General features: G+C 45.7%; 1 protein-coding gene across 1 annotated transcript in view; it reads left to right on the top strand.

The window, feature by feature from the left end:
- Positions 1-20,213, top strand: part of ahrra (aryl-hydrocarbon receptor repressor a) — a 43,909-nt gene that overhangs the window by 13,905 nt on the left and 9,791 nt on the right. Inside the window, exon 4 of the mRNA XM_029148574.3 lies at positions 19,142-19,260. Within this exon, the coding sequence (XP_029004407.1) occupies positions 19,142-19,260 (119 nt within the window). The remainder of the gene's footprint in view (positions 1-19,141; positions 19,261-20,213) is intronic.

Genomic DNA, 20,213 nt, shown 5'->3' with positions numbered 1-20,213 from the left:
CAGAGTCTTCATTTGTTTCGGTGACTTGTACTGTACATAGTCCATTCTACCTTGCACTGCTTTATATTGTTCCATGAATGAAATAGATAGTAAGTTAAATATTACAGTAAAAATAGTCTTTCCATGAGGAATAATTCCCTACAATGAGCATCACGGTACCAGTTCTTGATTTATCTATGTTTGGATTAGCATGGAGCCAGATGGGCCAATTCATGTCGAAGACCCTTCGACTTGACCTAATTGGCAGAGTCGTATGATGCTGAAGGCCGAGGCTGCTCTGGGGTGATGTGACCGTGTTCCTCTAAGAGAAACAGCCCCTCTCTGGGTTTATTTATAGGAGAAGATCACATGACAGACAGTACAAGTAAGTAAAGTTAGCAGATGACTTGTTTAACAGCAGTCGCAGTCATTCACCTACTGGCCGTCATCCACACTCGCCATGAGCAGACGACGGTCACAGGCCTCACAAGGAACTCACTTGTTTTTATTTCTAGTATGCAAATAATCCGTGATGGTCCTGTCTTTGCTCAGTTCACTCTATATTATGGGACGCCCGATTTTTGTATTGGTGGAGAATGAGTGAAAACAGCTACAACAGAAGATTATAGAGATTACAGCCGCTCTCTGCAGCGAGGTTCTCTTGTAACACCTCCCATGTTTTCAGTCAGCAGCTGGATGGATAGCAGAAACAAAACACCTGCCAAAAGCCCTCAGGCCGGAGCCTTTTCTCTTGGCAAGCCTCCCCGCCCTGCTACCGCAAGTCCTTCTCCTTCTCATGCAAGCTCTCCTGGCCAAATTCTCAGTCGATTTCCAGGCCATATTGAGTCTGTTTTGTGCCCCCCCCCCCTCCCCCCAAACCGTGTCCCCTCCCCCTTTACTGCTGGTAACCTCCTGACAAAAAACACAAAGTGAGACCCGATGAGCTGGAAAATCTCATTCCAGCTTGTAAAGCGCTGTTGTCCATCCTGTGTAGGCTAAGTTCAAAATGTCAAGTTTGATTATAGAAGGGGACGTGCAGATAATGATCTTTGAAATCAGCAAGGCCTGGCTGTCTTTATGCTTACATTACTGTATATATATATATATATATATGTGTGTGTGTGTGTGTGTGTGTGTGTGTGTGTGTGTGTGTGTGTGTGTGTGTGTGTATATGTGAGCAGAGTCTGATGGTACGTGGTGGAGTATTGACTCTACTTCTGGTTTGCTTTCCAAAAGATTCCCTGAATATTTGTGAAACACCTATAGGTTCTCAGGAGACAGGAATCCTGAACCATAAATGTGCTGGAACAAGTAGCATCATCTTAGATATCAGAAAGAATTCACTGCCGTTCCTACACTTGTTTTCTAGACGTGTGGTGTGATTTCATTTTGGCAGCCGAGCGCCGTCCGACACTCGGATCCGCTTCCTGTCCTCCTGAAGCCATTTAAATCACCCACGTTCTCGCTGCCCACTGTCTCTTCGTCTGACTCCCTGTCGGTTCCGTTTACTGTACGTTCCACCACAGGCTATGCTGCTGGTACAAAGGTGAGAAAGTCGAGAGGTGTTGGGGGACAGAAACCCAGAGTCGAGAGAAAAAGACTCACATCAGGCTGCTGAACATGTACAAAACGGTTTGGGAGGAATAGAAATGGTGTCGTCCTGTCTACAGTCACCTGCAGTAGCAACTGGCACCGTTAATTCTGATGTGGTTAATGAGGTGAGCTCAGAGCAATTGCTTCTTGAGTATGCACTAACCACATAAAGAGAGCTGTTTTATGATCCCCTGAAGCACAATGTTACCAGAACAGACATAACCCGGTAATTAATCAATTATTTTTTTGTTTTGGGCTCCGATAAGTGAAAACTAATAACTTTAAAGAAAGTATGAGGATGTTCAAAATGATAAAAGCAGCAGCTCAAAGCTCTGGCCGGTCTTGCAGTTTCATTCCTCAGCCGCGGGTTCCATGCAGTGTCGGAGGAATGCTTTGAGCCATAAATAGACGTGCTGACCCTTTAAAAGCAGCCTGTAACGTGTTGTGGCTGCTCGCGGAGTCGCGCGCTGTCTCTTTAAGAAAGGGGTTTTGTGTTGTGTAGTATTCCTGTGGTGGTGTGTACGTGCATGTAAAGCCGAGCAGGCGAGGGCTTGCGTGACTACTGCAGACGAGGCTGCGACCTCAGAAAAGTGGTTATGAAAGCGATCTGTCGAAGCGAGTGGAGAGAGAGCGAGTGAATGAAAGAGAAACAAGAGGCTGGCCCTGCAGAAATAACTTCATTTGCACTTTATGCTGCACTGTCACTTACAGCTGCCACATACGTGCTATGTCCCCTACACAGTAGCATGCACCATCGCAGCACATGAACACACGCTGCATTGTAAAAGCTGCGAGAGGGAACAAAGTGGGCGCTTGTACAGAAATGAGACTCGAATCAGACATGAGGAAAGAGAGAGCGGAAAAGAACTGTTGTTGCCGCTCGGATAGGAAGAAACAGGAGGGAGACGGAGCGGGGAAGGCAGGTATCATATTGCTGCTGTGGCTGTGGCATGCTGTAAATATCAAGGAGAAATTCCTGAGGCCAACCACATGGAAACTATCAGCGGTGGCTGCAACACGGGAGGAGCTCACTGCAACATTACATTCATATTTCTAAATTTGCACGTGTGCTTATAAAATATGCACAACACACAGTTATGTTAAAAACATCCCAGGACATTTCTTTGTCTTATTAATAATGATGAATGAGAGATTCCACCAACGTTTCCCTCCCTAATAATAGAATGACGTGGCGTGATTAATGTTTCTGGTTGGTTTGCAGTAATTAAAATAACATCGGATTAGTTTCCATAATGTGATTGTGGTGGGAGCAGTGACTGCTTCTGCTCAGCTCTTGGCCAGGAAGCCGAGCTGTAATCAAAGAAAGATGGAGACCGTTGGTTTCCTTTGTCACAGCAGATCCTGCGTACAGTATTTAGTTCACGAGCTCTGAGAACAAGTGAGTGCGAATGTGCACGAGAACGTTTTTTAAATAGCGTTTGATTCTGTTTTACTGCAAAAACGTGTTTTAGTAGCTCACAAAGTCGAGTTGTGATTTCAGGGAATCAACTTGGATTAAAACCAGGAATTTGGTGTTTAGCGGTTTAAACGGTGCTCCGCCGACCAGGCCTGTGTTGAAAAAGGGGTGAGAAATTAAAAAATGATGAAAGACGGATAAAATGAGGGCGAAAACCGGAGAAAGAGGAAGGAGAACATATCCGCGTTGGGAGCAGATTGCGTGTGAACAGTAATGCTAGCCCTCATCAGCACAGTGGAGCTCATTGTATCCCTGTATGAGCGGCTCAACATGGACATGGTACGACAGGAGGGAGAGGATGGAAGCGAGGGCACACGGGCACAGAAAGATGCAGAGCGCTCTGATCTGCTGGAATCACCTATTATTCATTATTATGACAAGCATGCGCTGATCTGTAGCTACAGCACTATTCATACTGATGAATTTAAATATAAATATACATCCTTTAAATATTCACCTTCGGCCCAGTCAGTGTTAAGTTCTTCAGAGAGGGTGACGTGCGTGTGTTACATGGTTGAGTCCAAACCCTGTGGGCTCAGGATGCGAAGCGCTGCACCACTACGCTGCCCTCCCAATGTTTCTCTGTCCACAATGAGAACTCATTTGAATTGCACAGTTATGTAATGAGCAGTACCATGTATAAAACTGTCATTTGAAAAGTACAGTACATCTTTGAGCCTGTATTTGATACAAGCAGGTGCAGCTACCTGTTTTTTACTTGACTGCTGTTTATTGTACTGTATTTTTAATTATTTATTTATTTATTCTCCTCTTTTCTAGAGGAGTATATAAATATTTTATATTCCTATTGATTAACAGTATTTTTAATTTTTAAATACATAAAAAGGCCGACTCTCTAAATAATCTTTTCCATAATATGAAGTCCAATTCATTCCATCTTTACAGTAAGGTGCTTTATTATTACAAACTGTTAATGTGTTTTTTCATAAACAGCAGTTGGGACAGTGGAAAGTAAAACTGTTTTAAGCTCACAGCCTTAAAGAAGAGAGAAGGAACAGTACAGATGGATCTTGTCAGAAACAGTGGTGTGTGATGATGATCGTAGGTGGAGAGGAAGTGCATTCCGACAGCTGAGCCGGAGTTGAGCTGAAAGCTCCGTCCACAGCATGAGGATTAGTCACAGGGGGCGAAAGGTCAAGACGTGGCCGGATCTGAGGCTGCGTGGCTCTGGGGGCGACTCGTGCTTTTACCAGACTCGTCTCCTGGATATCGGAGCAAAGATCTGCTCTGCACCTTCACACGGTCAGTGCTACGCTCCTCAAGCCAGCGCGGTGTTTATCTTGTGAAATCAGTAGTCAATAAGATTCATTGCTGCTGCTTTTCCAGGCGAGTAATGAACATGAACATGGCTGCTCCTCTCTGTGGGTGATATCATTCCCCTTCTGGTGCAGCATGACTGTTTAGCCCTCTCCTCTGCACAGTCAATATTTACAGTTCATTCTCTTCTACAAAATCACTCTGTCACACTGCCTTAGCATCTCCCACCCCTCCCTCCCCCCTCGTCCCCCTCTGCCTCCCTGCCTCCTGTCTCATTCTCTCTCATCCTAGAATACACAGTACAACAGTTACACAGCACTTTGCCTCAGAGCAGCCTTGTTTTCTGGACCAGGCCCGATTAATCCGTTGCAAAGTTACCAAAAATGGATGATTTAAAAAAAAAACAAAAAAACAGCACATCTTACTCACACGAGACGAATTCGGGTCCAAAATATTTCTGCCTTAACATTGGAAACACCTGGTGTTTGATCCGTGCTCCGGTTTCAAAGCCGGTGTTGTGAAACTGTTGCACAGAGGCCATATGGTGTAATAGAAAAAAATACAAACTTACGCAATAAAATCCTTATTAATAACATCTCCATCATTAATACCAGTCGCCTACTGTAGATAATATCCGTCCCATGACTTTATTGTAAGACGAAGCTTCGGCCAAATCAACATGAACACATGTACACATGAAAATAAACTTTATGTTGATTAACTAAATCATTATAGTTTATTAAGCAGAGAATGAACAACTTGATGCTCTCCTACTGTCCTACTGTACTGCAGTTTAGAAATGGCTCATCACAGCAGAACCAGCTCACTTTCTCTAAAAGTGACTTCTTTGTTTGATGTATTTTGCAGAGTAGATATGATCACATTCTTTTAACTTGAAACAAACAAACCTTTGCTGAAGACAGGTTTTTTCAAAGAGAAAATGACTTAAACTTTAGTGAATAAGTTTGTACATAAATTGAATTTTGAAATCAAAATAAAATTAATTACATTAAAGCAGATTATACCTCAATGAAGCAATGAAACGTTCTGACATGTTTCTTTCTGTTTTGACATTTTAGTTCATTTAACTTTTTCTTCTTATCTTATGCATCCTTTTATTTTTTCTTTTCTGGCTGCAATACGCTTCCATATTCAGGTGTTTTGGCAGATTCATGAGGTGGATTTATATATTTTTAAGGCACAGATGTTATGATTTATCAAATGATACCATCTGGTTTTGAAATTCCTTTTAAGTGTATAATGTGAAGGCAGAAGTGCACCCTGGGGTCCACGTACCCCTGCATGAGAGAGAGAGAGTGTGTGTAAAGAACATCCTGTGTTTTTATCACTCGAACAAAGATGGTTAGTGGCCGAGCAGAGGTGTCCTCTCTCCCTTTAGCTTTTTAGTGACTCAACAATACAGAGTAATTCCATACGTAGTGCTGAGGTTAAAGACAAAAACACTTCCCATTGTTGTACAGTATGTAGTTTCCCCAGGATGCTGTCGACATACTGAACACATACAACACACAAATAAATTCAGAACAATGGGTTCGCACACGTTGTTTTCATTTACTTTACAACCTCTGACCTCTTACTTTACAATCTCTTCACATCCACAGATAGTTTATAGGTTCAGATCACATTCTGAATCCATTCTCTAATTTCCCATCAAACGCAGCTCACATCTGCCTCAGACGACAGAACAGGATGTGAAGAACCAGCGGAGGAGTTTTAGTGTCTTCACACCTCTTCTCATTTTCCCATTATCTTTATCCACGTCTCTGAAAGCTGAGTGAACTCTAGGAGACCATTTCTGTTGTATTTCCATCTTCTCCCTTTTTAGCTCTGATTCTCTGAGGCTGTGTCGACATGTCGTGCCAAGTTGAAGACGTAATACCTAAACAAATCTGAATTGCACAACAACACTTTCCTAATATTAGTCTAATCAAATCACGGGACGCAGAACCGGCCTTTTGCTCTAGGTTCTCCACAGGTCACCTCAAACAAACAGGCTTCTTAAAGCTACAGCTTCTCCTCCTCTCCCTGCTCTGCTCTTCTACCATCTGCTAGATTCAGGTCGAGTCATTTTCAAAAAACAAATACTTCTGGACGCTGCCTGGCTGCTCAGTTGGTCTGGTGTCACGAGAGGCAGCAGTAAACCCAGTTTTTAGGGTTCCTGCATCAAGAATTATTGAGTTTATATTTGTGTCCATTCAGTAAAATACCTTCTGTAAAACTTAAAAGATGCTGCAGCATCCACTTGCATGAAATGACCTGAGTTGGACGCATGCAGGTTGGAGATCGTGAGGTATTGATACAAACATATACTGTATGTGAACATCCACTTTTCCTCATTGCACATCTCACAAAACATCTTCACGCGAAGGGAAGTTGTTTTGCAGTCGTTCTTCCCGTCATCTGCTCCCACTGGCTCCACAGCTGCCTGTTTGCTTCTGGCCCTTACTGAGGGAGTGGCGGCCCAATTAAAGGCTAATTAAAGGGCCAGTCCACAAAAACAGAAAAGTCTTTGTAGTGCTGTTTGCACAGGTGCTGAGCATCATCATGAAGTAATGGTGTCAGGTTTGTGCATCCAACTTGTGCACATTAGAACTTGTGTTCTTGTATCTGCACTCAAATGAGGCGAGACGGCTTCATCACCATCGTTTCTTCATATTTATCTCATAAATATATCAAACTGAACGTGGGTTCAGTGTGTCCACCTACACACATGTACAGATCATGAAGTTAGCTTAAGACAGAGGGTTTGTGTTCTTGTTTCTACAAGAATATTAAAACGTCATAAACCAAAATAACCATTGAGTTGAAGACGTAACCGAAGAAAAATGCTGAGTGTTTTTACCAGAACAGCTGCAGTGTCTGAGAGATTAACATCTTGATCAAGAGACATTAGTTTTTGTACATGTGTGAAGCTAATAATATCTACTGTAACCCTCCACACATTCCACTGATCAACATCACAGGACAACATTTTAACAGTCCATGGAGGACGCCGGTTGTGACTGTCTGAGCCTTTACTCAGACTGGAAATAGTCTGGTGGTGGAGAAGCAGCCGCTGGTGGCGCAGACGGATATAATAGGTTGCACTCTCACCCTCAGACACCACGACACACTGTTGCTCGCACAGAAAACTGCTCGACTGGTTTTTCTTGTCAGCGCTGTGATCTGTGGACTGACCACCCACATTGCAACCAGAGCCGTCTCCGGCACGAGATGCCTCGGCCACAACCTGGTCTTTCACTCTCAAACCACTTTCTGGATTAAAGCGGTTTCAGTTTTTAGCCATGGCAAAATCAGAAACAACCCATGCATTAGCCCAGAGGCATCCTGTAGGAAGACAGGGTTAATGGCTCATTGCTTTCATATTTACACTGCATAGGGAATGTGCTACCACTGAGGAGAAGAAGCCAGGCTGAGGTTAACCAGGCGAGGGCTATTATAGCGATAACAGGTCTCATTTGGCCTCATGGATTTCATGTGGATGACGGGTAAAAAATGGTTGCAATCCATTAACCCTCCCACGACACCAGCTTAATCCTCACACCGAACTGTCACTCTGGGCCTGGAGTGTGTGTGCGTGCATGCTTGCGTGCAAGTGTGCATGTGCGTGTGTGCGTTTGCGTTTGTGTGTGTGTGTGTGTGTGTGTGTGTGTGTGTGTGTGTGTGTGTGTGTGTGTGTGTGTGTGTACGTGGAGGAGGTGTGGTTTGGGCTGAGCAGTCCCACCCCGCTGCACGCGATGCCTGGGAATCTGTGCTGGTTGTGGATTTAGTGAACATGCTTCAGGGAATCCCAGCTCACACACACACACACACACACACACACACACACACACACACACACACACGGAGTTCACACTGCTCAGGTGGAATCACTCACAGCGGTTTGAGGACAAATCAGTGGTTTTGTGAACAAGCCTTCAGGACGTGACAGTGATCAGATGAGATCACACCGTCCGCACCTGCGCAATTAAAGGGATTCATTAATAAAAGCACTGACGCTGATGCCGATAGAGTGTACGCTCAGCTCAGAAGACGGTGAAAACAGAAGCAGGGTTGTGCATCTTCCAGTTGGCAGTTTATCAAGTAAAATGAGGCAGCTTACTGTATGACGTCTTCACTATGGAAGCGTTTCCATCCCCACACATAAATCTGAACAAGCTTCGCTTCCACAACATTAAAATGAAATCTCAATTATTCTGGCTGCTGTTGTTGTTTTCACTGCTTTCACCATATTTCTCATGAAGAAGGATGACGTGGTTTTCATCCAAATCCCAAACCGTACGAACCCTCCAGCATCACACGCACTTCTGTCCTGGTGTGGTTTACGCCACAAGAGGCCTGAACGATGCACAAGATGCATCTTGGGTCGTTTCTATTTTTATAATGTGCCTTTTCCTTCGCTAGCTGGCATGAGCCGACGCCGGTGATCCACAGCTGCTCTCATGACAGAATGAAATTTAAATGTTTAGACAGCAGGAAGCTGTGAAGAGGTGATGTCAGGCTGGAACCAGGGAGGTGATACCGTATCCTCTGGGAACTGAATCATATAAAGCTCCAAATAGCACAGGGAGCCCATAAATTCATTCTCCTGTCGTTGTTTGTGCGTCCACTAAACTGCCTCAGTTCTTTAAAGTGCATCCAGACTTTGTGCTGTTTGAACGTATTCACAGGTCCACTTCCTCTTGCTGCACCCAGATGTTCCTAAACCCACACACCGTGGTGGTGACACCTTTAGGAGGGAGCTGTAGACGAGGCGCGGCAGAATGAATCAATGAATGGGGGTGAACGAATTCTCGCTGTTAAAAAAACATGGCCACCGTTAGAAGAAGCTCACACAAGCCAGCATGAAATCTGTAAAAGTATTATTGTACAGTTATTTAACAGAGGCCTCGGTGATGGTGACTCTCAGCAGCTGCAGAGAACTACTGCACTTATCTTTGAAGACAAACTGTAGAGTTGTTGTGAAAGCTGCTAACTGTAAACAGCTGGTTCCGTGTGAACGCGGACCTGATTGGACTGGGTTTAATACAAACCCCGGGTCGGCTTCACTGGGACCCACTGAGGATCCCAATGAAACACGAGGCTTGTTTGAGACACATGTTGAGCTTCATCCCACTCTCCCTCCAAGTGCCGCTGAGCCACAAAGGATTTTTCTTCTTTTCAAACACACTTCATGTTTTATTGTCCAGTGGAAAAAAAATGGAATCCCACTCTGTGTTCATTTTTATGACGGTTCCTCTCCTGGCTCCTCTTTATGTTTTCCTCTCTTCCTGCCTTCCCTCTTTTGTTATCTGAGAGAGGAATTCCATTCTCTCTTTTCCTCCCACTGCCTCAGAGCTTTGGTGGTGTGGAGCATGAGAATGGATGCTTCGGTGCCAGCGCCGCATCGCACTGCAACAGGTTCATCATGACGCGTTATTGGGAGTCGACATTAGGGCAGTTTCCTATATCAGCCGACAGCCTACTTCTGACGATTACGAAAAAAAATGAATCAGACCAAGTGGAAAAGGTTCCGTGTCACATTGTGGTTCTGGGCTTAAATCTTCCATGTGCTGTAAAGGACTGCTTTCAAACTGCAAGTGCAAAGTGCGTTATTTAAAGATGTGAGGCCACAGGTCAAAACAAATCTTGACTGACAAGACCACACACTGTTACAGGAAGCGTAGAGCGTGGTGTAAACACACGGAGGCCGTGTGTGTGTGTGTGTGTGTGTGTGTGTGTGTGTGTGTGTGTGTGTGTGTGTGTGTGTGTGTGTGTGTGTGTGTGTGTGTGTGTGTGTGTGTGTGTGTGTGTGTGCGGCACACCAGGTTGTGAGTGTGAATGCAAGCATGCATGTATGTGATCTGTCACTGATAAACGCCCGCCGCTCGCTCGCTCGCTCGCTGGCCTGGTAACTGGAGCCTTATCTCTCCAGAGACGCCGATCTTATTTAAACATGCCCAGCGTGGAAGCATTAGAACGCCGTCCGTCCACAGCCGCACACCCGGCGTCCTCCGGTCTCATCCTGACCTCGCTCGATGCAGACAGAGGCGCTTGGCAGGTTCTAAATGGCTTTGCTGAGCAGGTGATGATCGCTGGTGTTAGTGAGGAAATCAGTGGTGCTGAGACTGCCTTTAGAAGGAACCTGTGGCCTCTGCTCTGGTCATGTGCTCTCTGCCTGTCTTTTCTTCAGCGAAGAAATGAAGAAATGAATCGCTGTCATCAATAATTGTAAGCTGCGGCAGGTGATGAAAGGAGCAGGAGGACGGTTGCTTCCTTTCCTCCCGTTGCTGCGTCTTCTGACTTCTAAGACGCGTAAACTTCACAGGCCTAAATGTGGTGATTGCGGGCTACTGATGTGACCCATCTGGGGTTGAAGCGCGGCATTAGGTCTTCGCACGCTATTCCCTGCCACTCCCTCGGCTCAGCAGCTCACTCCCCTCCTGTCACATGGGAAGCAGTTGCAGCAGTGTTGCTGGGAGAGGAGGATGTGGGTGTTTAGTGTGTTTACTTTGTGTGTGAAAGAGTGTAACTCAAGACTGCAGCTTCGAACTGGCGGCAGAGTTTGTGAGTCCCGTTGAAGTGTCTTTGAGCAAGTCATCACTACATGGCTCAAACATGAATGTGTGTTTAATTTTAGTAAAATAGTACAGGCATTTAGACAACACTATTATATGAAACAACCTATTCATCCTTTTGCTTATTTTTTCCCTCATTAATTGTTTTTATTGTTTTTTTTATATTTCTATTTGACGTTTAGCTATTTTGACATTTTATTCATTAGTTTATATTTTAGCTCATGATTTTCTAACCATTACCAGCTTTAGCTTTAAAAGCATGGGTTTCACTAATATGTTAAATAAAACGTGTGTGTCACGTTCCAGGTTATTGTTTCGTCTTAAAATCAGAGGAAGTCGTCTTATCAGATTTTCATTTCAAGTGAAGTAGAGAAAACAACCCACAATTTAAACTGTCCTGATGCAATAAGAAGGAAAAGAAAGTTATGCAATGTGTTGCGTGCGACGTATGCTGTGACACAGTGAATTCTGAATTGCTAATACTTTCCTACAGTAAAACAGAGACATTACTCTGCTCCTGGACACATCCTGAAAGCATTGCACATAAATTCCTGTGGTTGTTCTCATGAATCAAACCTTCGCTGGAGAAGCTGCAGTGCGATGCACAGAGCAGATACAGTGAACCTTCATGTTTGAGTCACGTCTTTAGTTTAGCTGACTAGTTTAATGTCCTGATTTTATGTTATTGTCATGGTTGCGCTGACATTAGGGTTTATTTACCAGCTTTGTAGTGAGTGATAGTAAAGTGCAGTTGTAGCGGAGCAAACAGGTGGAGGGTATGATTCAACTTCTAGTACTGTAGTGTGGAGATGACTCAGTAATGAGAGAGAAAGAGAGAGAGCGAGCGTGTGAGGCACATGAGCAGCACAGAGAATGAGCTGGACCCCACAACACATTGTTTAAGTAAGAAACAAAACTTGATTTAAATTGTATTTAAGTGGAAAGAAGCTGATTTGGACTAAACTTAAACTGTGTAAAACATACAAAGCAGCTACTAAACCACCAGACGTCTTTCAAAAGAATAAGTCAAACAACAGCTATTATTATTATTATTATTATTATTATTATTATTATTATTATTATTATTATTATTATTATTATTATTATTATTATTAAGGAGGTACAGAGTCAAAGTATTTGCACAATGTTTTTGTGTATTATTCACCTTTTTTTGGCTTCGGGTTTAAAACGTTCATCAGCCCTGAACCCAAAGGCCAGAGGGAGCCTGTCGGCCCAAATGCTGGTTCCCTGACACAGCCAAGCGTCGCGGCCATTAGTGTGGTGGAGCTAATTGCGAGGCTTGTGTAGCGTTGCTGACGTGCGCTGTTAAAGCTCTGGGTCCGAACCACAGAGCCAGCGTTTACACAGCTACAGATACACATCTGAGGTCAATCAGGTGAATCAAAGGTGCTCCCTGTATAACCAAAATATTTGTATTTATAATATAATGACATCCAGTGAATATGTATTGATAGTTTGTGATTCACTATTTATACTTTACATCTACAGTAATTGTCAGTCATGCAGAAATTAACCTCATGCATTTATTTAATGCAGACCCGATTATCTGGATTATTCAGTAATGACTCAAGCTAAATCAAGTTGCTATCTAGAAGCATTGAGGATAACTTTTTGTTCCCCTGAACTTCGCATTCACTCACTCATCCTGACAAAAACAGATTAGTGAAGGACTAACTTAGAGTAAAGGTCATGTTTTAGACAGTGCTGGTGTGTTTGTGTGAGTGGGAGACGCAGACGCGTTTGGATCAGTGGATGCAGACACTCGATTCTGTCTGCTGACCCCGCCGTGCCCCGTTGCGCTCCGCGGTCCAAAACAATCTGCTTTAGTTCTTTATTTATTTATTTTCACATGCGCACGCACGGGAACACAGACGGAGCGGCCGCCGCTTCCGTGAGAGGCCCGGTCTCGTTTTAGGAGATCTAACCACGTGGTGATGAGCTCACTAAAACACACACATGCCTGCCGAACTGTTATTGGATCATATTCACGCTCACGCACGCGGAGCAGAAAATAAACACTGGCTGCTAACACAAATACACGCACGAGTGCAGGCAGGTTTGAAAAGGACGAGCAGCAAACGCTGCGGCTCGAATGAGAGCGGCTTGTTTTATGACGAAAACGCGATAATGATCACATGATGGCAGAAACCACCGCCCGTGATAGTCTGTTATGGAAATTTGATTAAGGGCACAGGCCACACGTTTATGACTGCGTCTTCATAAAACAAGTCTGACAGTTATTTTCTATAATACAAGACTCTTTATATTCATCCATATGATTGATTTATACAACTGTACTTACAGTAGAAGAACGAATAGGCCATAAGTGTCTGCTAACGCAACCCCTCTCTGAGGGAATTGAACCCGCAACCTGGGCGACAGGGTGCACTCATGTACATCACATTTCCAGTAAATTTCCAATAATTCATCTCTCCAACGACTAAGGAGGATAGATAGGTGTTGCCACAATAAATGTTTGAGAATCCAACACACGCACTCGCACTCACACACCTACATGTATATGCATCACGCGAGCAGCAGATGCTCAGGAAGCGGAGGCCCGACTGAGTGGCATCTACAGCAAAGCTCCGCCATGCGTGAGTCTCCTCTGACTCTGCCTCTTTTAGCAGCAGCTCGCGTGATCCCGCCATCGCTGCCCGTCAAGGTTCCGCCCCCCTCCACACTTCACTCAAGCACATACTGCCTGCTGGGCGACAACACGGGGGGGTGTCCCTGCGCTAAATGAAGTGATCGCCAGTATAAACAGGCCGGGATTAGAGAGTTGTGATGACATGCGAGGGGCGCTGACTGTGAGAATGTGAAGTGGACAGTCACGATATGTCCAGACTGAAGCCACCTCACCTGTCGCCCCACATCTACAGCCCACACGCTCCAGAGCGGACGCTGCACTGAAGCTTCGAAAACACACCGCTTTCTGTCGCTGCTGTGTGTGCTTGCACATTCGTCTTAATCGGGGACCTGATCTCAGAGCTGATGACGTGCTTCTCCCCTGTTCAGGCGAATGAGGTGTCAGGGAAAAGATAATCAGATTACTGTTGGCTCAGTGTGTCGCCTAATAAATGAGCTCTGTCAGAAGGTGAACAGCTAATATGGCGATGAGGTGGAATAAAGTAAGGCTTTTATTGTGAAAACCCATGAAATAGATACAGATAAAAATCTAGATGTGCATAAAGATAGAGGCTGTGCTGCGGTTACACACACACACACAAACACAACGGAACAATGCTGGTGACTGACAGGCTAATGGTGTTCATGCATAACGCATGATCAGCATCATGGCCATCACTTGATCCCTCTCCATCCTGGACATCCATCACGCCTCACGCCCATTTAATTACACATTGATAGACCTTGCTGTGTTTGTGACTGTGCCAGCGTCGCATACTGAGAACTGCCTGGGCGACTTTCAACTCCACTGAGACCGATGATTAAACGTCCAGCAGGTCAAAACGAACAGGGAAGTGGTCCTTCCCCTGCAGTCTCGGTGGTTAGCATTAGTTTAGCATCGCGTGCTACAGCAGCATTAGTGTCGTTACCCTCCCCTATGCTTTCAGCCTGAGGGGCCATCTGCCTATTATTATTTGCCTCAATGGGCCCAAACGGCACCATGATCTTTTTAACGGATTGGGTTCCTGCGAGGGAGGAGCTGCGTGCACAGGTTTAGGAACCGCGCGGGTTCTCTAACAGGCACCTGTTGAAGGTTCTGTTTGTAGTGACCACAAACCCTGCGACGGCGCTGTTTACCGGCCAACAGCGGCGAGGAGGATAATCCGAGGCTTGTTGTTATTCCCTCCCTGTTCTTTTACATGTTGTGAGCAACAGTGGTTGGCACGCAACACGGAGATCCAGTAATTTCACTAAAGTGGAGATGTGTGTGGCATCGCAGCCTCCGCTTCCCCCTCCGCTCTCATGCAGGAATGCAACGTGACTTAAATACAGTGGGAGACAACTAATAATTACTCCTGAGTCGTCGGACTTGTCTTGAGGACTTCCTGGTTCAGAGGAGTCCAAAAAGAGATAAGATAAGATACAACTTTATTCATCCCACAATGGGGAAATTCTTTTGTTCGCAGCAGCTATAGGTCAAAGAGCAAACAGGTAAAAAGCTGCAGGTTCTTATAATAAAAAGTGTGAAATGACTATGAAAAAGGAAGCCGCTGCTCGTCTGTTAGTGATGATTGTTCAAATATTAGCAATGCAAACTATTCACTTCACAGTTGGGCTTCATTTACTTGGGTCTTTGGGTTTCTGAGCCGATCAGAGGAAGTCAGGAGACTCTCCGTGTGAACAATGGGCCTCACAACCCATAGCCTGTGTTTGTTTGTGCCTCTCAGTGCGGCCGTGAGCGCCGTGGTGATGCCTCTGGGTGGGGACCGCTGGGATGCGAGTGGTTCATTCCTATCCCGACTTTACCCCCGCTCAGCTGAGCAGACTGGGGGGCCGGCCGCCCGGCCCGCGTTTGATGGCGCAGCGCATTTGATCCCCAGCGACTTCAGGAAAACTGAAGCGTCTTGTTGTCTTGGGTTTGAAAATAAACTCTTGCATTCATTTGGGTACAGTGGAATAAAAAAAGCTTTCCTGCATAACTGGCTCGTCTCACGCAACACATGCCTGAATGCTGCCATTGTGTGTGTGTGTGTGTGTGTGTGTGTGTGTGTGTGTGTGTGTGTGTGTGTGTGTGTGTGTGTGTGTGTGTGTGTGTGTGTGTGTGTGTGTGTGTGTGTTCATCGTTGGCTTCCATCTATTTGCATTCTGTTGGTTTTTCTAATTGTTTACATAAACATTTCACCACTGTGGCCTCATGTCTCATGTTTCTCTCATGATGGATTGATCCAAAAAACTATTTCGCCATTAGACAAACGTCAAAGCTTATAGGAAATGTGAACCACAAGCTGTCATATTCTCATATTTCCTATTTATAGACATTCATATGATTGCTCTAATTGTGCTTGAGCATCCGAGTGTGTGTGTGTGTGTGTGTGTGTGTGTGTGTGTGTGTGTGTGTGTGTGTGTGTGTGTGTGTGTGTGTGTGTGTGTGTGTGTGCGCGTGTGCGGCCACATACTGTACAGTCGGAGCGTACATGATGTGGAGAAGTTGCCATACGAGTCTGTTTGGCCCGAGGCCTGTGTGCAGACACACATTACTTCTGTACAACATGGAGACTAGAACGTCTGCCTGCCAACCAAAACAGAGAAGTGGAAACAATTGGGTTTAGGTCCCAGCCTCCATTGTGTGGGTCCATGTGCGTTGTCATACCACTTCCCCTTCACTTTAAAAGCGAGATGCACAAGGCCACTACACACTTACACTCATGACATCACTACAGTTTGAGTTTGCTGCATTAATCTGGGCTGTGTCATCTGAAACAGAGCGATTATTGACCTCAATCCAGTGTTAATGTCATGGAGACCAGTGGAGCAGATTGAGCAGCAGCACACACTCTTCTCATGTTTGCCTTCAAAAGTTTCCTTCAGCGAGTTTTCTCTGAAAAACGTGAAGGTTGGGACTGGATGGGCCAAGATCCGGACATCTGATCTGCAGCATAATGAAGTATTAGCTTCCATTACGGCGCAGGCTTAACCTTTTTGTGGAGCGCCATTGAGCGCTTGCCAGCAGTCATCAATATTTAACAGCTGTTGCTATTATGAAATTCTTTATGGGCTAATGTGGCTCGCCAGTTTGCACGCAAGGCCTTGGCCGCCTGCCAGCGCGCTGTCATGAGGAAGGGGTGGGGGAGATTGACAGACGGCTCGCTCGCGTGACAACCGCCTCTTGATCGCCCAGCGACTCTCTCTCTGTTGGTGTTGCTCTTTCCTGTGGCTGTGGAGAGAGCGAGAGAGAGAGAGAGAGAGAGAGAGAGAGAGCGGAGTCAGAGGGAAGTGGGCGGGAACAAGCAAAGGAGCCAACCCAATATCAACACACACTAGAGTCTCTCACACACTCATATGCAGGGTTTTCTCTACTCACGCAAGCCTTGTGGGAGGGGAGGGACAGCCGCTTCTTCTACAGGCCTCTCTGATGGAGGAGCATCAGCTGCCAAAAGATGGCACCCATCCCACTGAAACAGGAGGACGAAGTGTCCCCGTGCAGTCTGACCCGATGAATGCGTTTTCAGACCCAGTCCTGACAAAATGAAACATGGCTTCAAGTCAGACACTTTACTGATAAATGGTTAACTCCACTTCAGGCACTCAGAGTTCATAATAAATGGTAAATATCTAAATCTAAAGAATTAATAAATATAGTGTGAATATCAATATTAACTATGTATTATCTACCTTTTGGCCACAAATGATTGATCGCCTGTTTTTTTTTAATGTTTTGGCCTTTTACTGCTGTTAGTGATAGTGTGGGAGGAAGTGAGTCACCGGAGAAGGTGTTGAAAACAAACAAACCCAGACTGTGCTCTACTGTACACAGACATGAGGCCTGTGCTGCCAGGACTCGTTTCACCCCCTAGAGGTTACACAAATACTGCCGCTCACACGCCGCTGGAGTCGGGGCTCGAGCCGAGTCACTTCGTAACGTTTATCTCCTTTTGTCGCCGGCACCGTATTTCCTTTCATTACGTCGGATTATCCCTTTATTCTCCATTTCCACTCATTCATGCGTTAATATTCGGTGGGTGGTCCCTAATAATTTGGAGGTTGAACGCCAGGCCTCGGCAGACGCTTACGGCATCACCCGCTGCCTGTCACGTTTTACTTAACAGCCGTCCCTCAGCCTCAGCGCATGAACCTCTCAACATTACCTGCTCTGTTTTCCTTTTCAAACCAGAGAAGGAGAAAATAGCGGCGAAGGAAAACAAACCCGAAGACACGGGCAGCCGTGAATAAAGCCCGTATTGTTGGCAGAGGAAGTGCCAGTCTCCATAATTAATCATCCTGTATGTTTGTCTTTCCTGACGTTGCTCTCCAAAAGCTGCTCTAAGAGAGAAAACAAACATATATGAGGCGTTGAAGGAAGAAAATAAAGACGCTTATTAGATTTATTTCCCATCTGCAATGGTTTCCACTGGTTGGAGGAGATTGTGGTGACTGTCTGCCTGTGTTTGCACCTAGCCGAGGTGACGACACAATACTTAACATTATTATTGGCTCTGACCAGTTTATGGAGCCGCCGGCCAAAGCTCCTGAAGCCACATTATTATAGTGACATTTGGGCCATGCATCATAAAAAAGAGATTAAATGTTTAAATGTGACAACAGTAGACGAGAAAACATGCAAGATTAGGAAAATGAGACATATCAGCTTTGAATGCTTCAAACTGGAGAAGAGATAAAAGTGTGTGCTTGTGTGTGTGTGTGTGTGTGTGTGTGTGTGTGTGTGTGTGTGTGTGTGTGTGTGTGTGTGTGTGTGTGTGTGTGTGTGTGTGTGTGCGTAATTGGTCATTTTGTGTGTGTGTGCGTGTGTGTGTGTGTGTGTGTGTGTGTGTGTGTGCGTGCGTGTGTGTGTGTGTGTGTGTGTGTGTGTGTGCGTTGCGTGACTAATCTGTGCGTGCTGCCCTGAGTGATGGAGCGAAGGGCTGATCTCTGGGATTGAACCACATGCCCCCTTCACAGCAAACCCGTAAGAGAGACACGCGAACATGCCTTAAACACACACGTCACAAATGCACACGTAGCGGTTCTGCACGACACGCTCAGGAGCTAATTACACGTACACAGCTGCCTGGCGTGTGCGACATACAGTACAGTACGAGGAGCAGTACCTGATGAGGGGAGCGAGTGTCTGTGCAGGATGTGAAGTCCTCACTGCGATGTCTGAGTTCAGAAAAGCTCAATGCTGGAGAAATGAAATAGTTCATTTGAGGTGTGTTCATGTTTCCATCAGGAAGACGACACATTTCCAGTCATGGCCTCCATCAGGGCTCAGATCAGTCTTTGGAATTTTTATGGTCAGACATCCAGTTTGTAAAAGAGCTCATTGCTGATGATGTGGGAGTGTGAAACTGCTCGTCCGTATCGTGAGAGGAGTCCCGTAAATGACAGTCTCCACGGTTTCCTGTTAGAGGGTCCTCGGCACAGACTAATACCTGGTATGAATGCAGTGCAAACGGACACTGGTACCGTTAATGCCTCCAGCACGTGCCTCAGCGCTGGTCCAGTTACCGCAACACCACAAAGGACCCACAAAGTAGATGAGATCCTGTTTTAACATGACTTTTCTTTTCACTCTCATTCTCTTTCACAGTGAGTCAAGAGAAGTCCTCCAGGAAGCACATCATCAGCACCCCGTCCTCAAACCCCGAGCCCAGGAAGGACAGCTTCACTCTGGGCACCGCCGTCAATGAAAGCAGCCTCCTCCTGGAAGTAAGAAACGCCCCACTCCTGTCTGTGTATGAAAACTGAACGCTGTTTAAGTGAGTACGTGTAAAGTGTGAAAGGAGCGGGAGCTCTTGTGCTCGTGTGAAGCAGCAGCCTCATCCATGTGTAGTAACGTTGAATCCTAGAAAGGCTGCGAACCATTCGCTGCATGGCTGGATGCTTTACACACATGCAATAATGGAACTATTGTGCGCGTCCGTGCACAGAGTGGACAACAACAAATTGCAGCACAAAGTGATCAAGGCCGTCGGCCGTGAACGCACACATGCGGAGCCGAGCCTGATCCACTGGCGCCTGTGTTAACACGTTGGGTTGTCTCAGCGGTGAACAAAGGAATAGATTGACCGCGGCCGCGCGCTGCCTCCCATCGCGTGACTCGGCCCGGACTCCAGCAAACTGGGCATTGGTTGTCATGGTGACGGGGCGCATGTGTGTAGTGGGCGATGCATGTGTACGTCTGTATTTGAATAGCATGAATGTTTGGATAAAATGTCAGACATTAAATGGACTGGACTAAACAGTGGATCAGTAAAGTGACAGACCTGATGCTATATGTCTCTACAATAAGACAGTAAATTGCACTTAATTGAATCAGACGTGTGATGTGTGCTCCTCTGGTTGTCGCAGCCTCATATCTGGTATGTTTCTGTATCACTAAAGCAGCAGCCAGCCCTCTGCCCCCCCCCCCCCCCCCCCCCCCCCCCCCCCCCCCCCCCCCTTCCTCTCACAGTCAACATGTTTGAGTTCCGTGTGCAAAGCGCCTCCTGCGATTTTTGAAGTCAAAGCTTTTAGTGTCCCAAGGGCAGTTATGGGAGCTGGGGGGGTGGGGGGGGTTGTTGTAGATATGTGGCGGAGCAGGTGCCTGTTTCCATTACCTAAAGGCTTCAGTATGTGAGGAACTGAGGGAAACGTGAATGGAGAAAACATTGTGCGCTGGG

Source organism: Betta splendens, chromosome 4 (assembly GCF_900634795.4).
Source record: "Betta splendens chromosome 4, fBetSpl5.4, whole genome shotgun sequence".
Lineage (NCBI taxonomy): Eukaryota > Metazoa > Chordata > Actinopteri > Anabantiformes > Osphronemidae > Betta > Betta splendens.
Note: the sequence above shows the minus strand (reverse complement) of the source record. Positions and strands in the feature narration are given on the sequence as shown.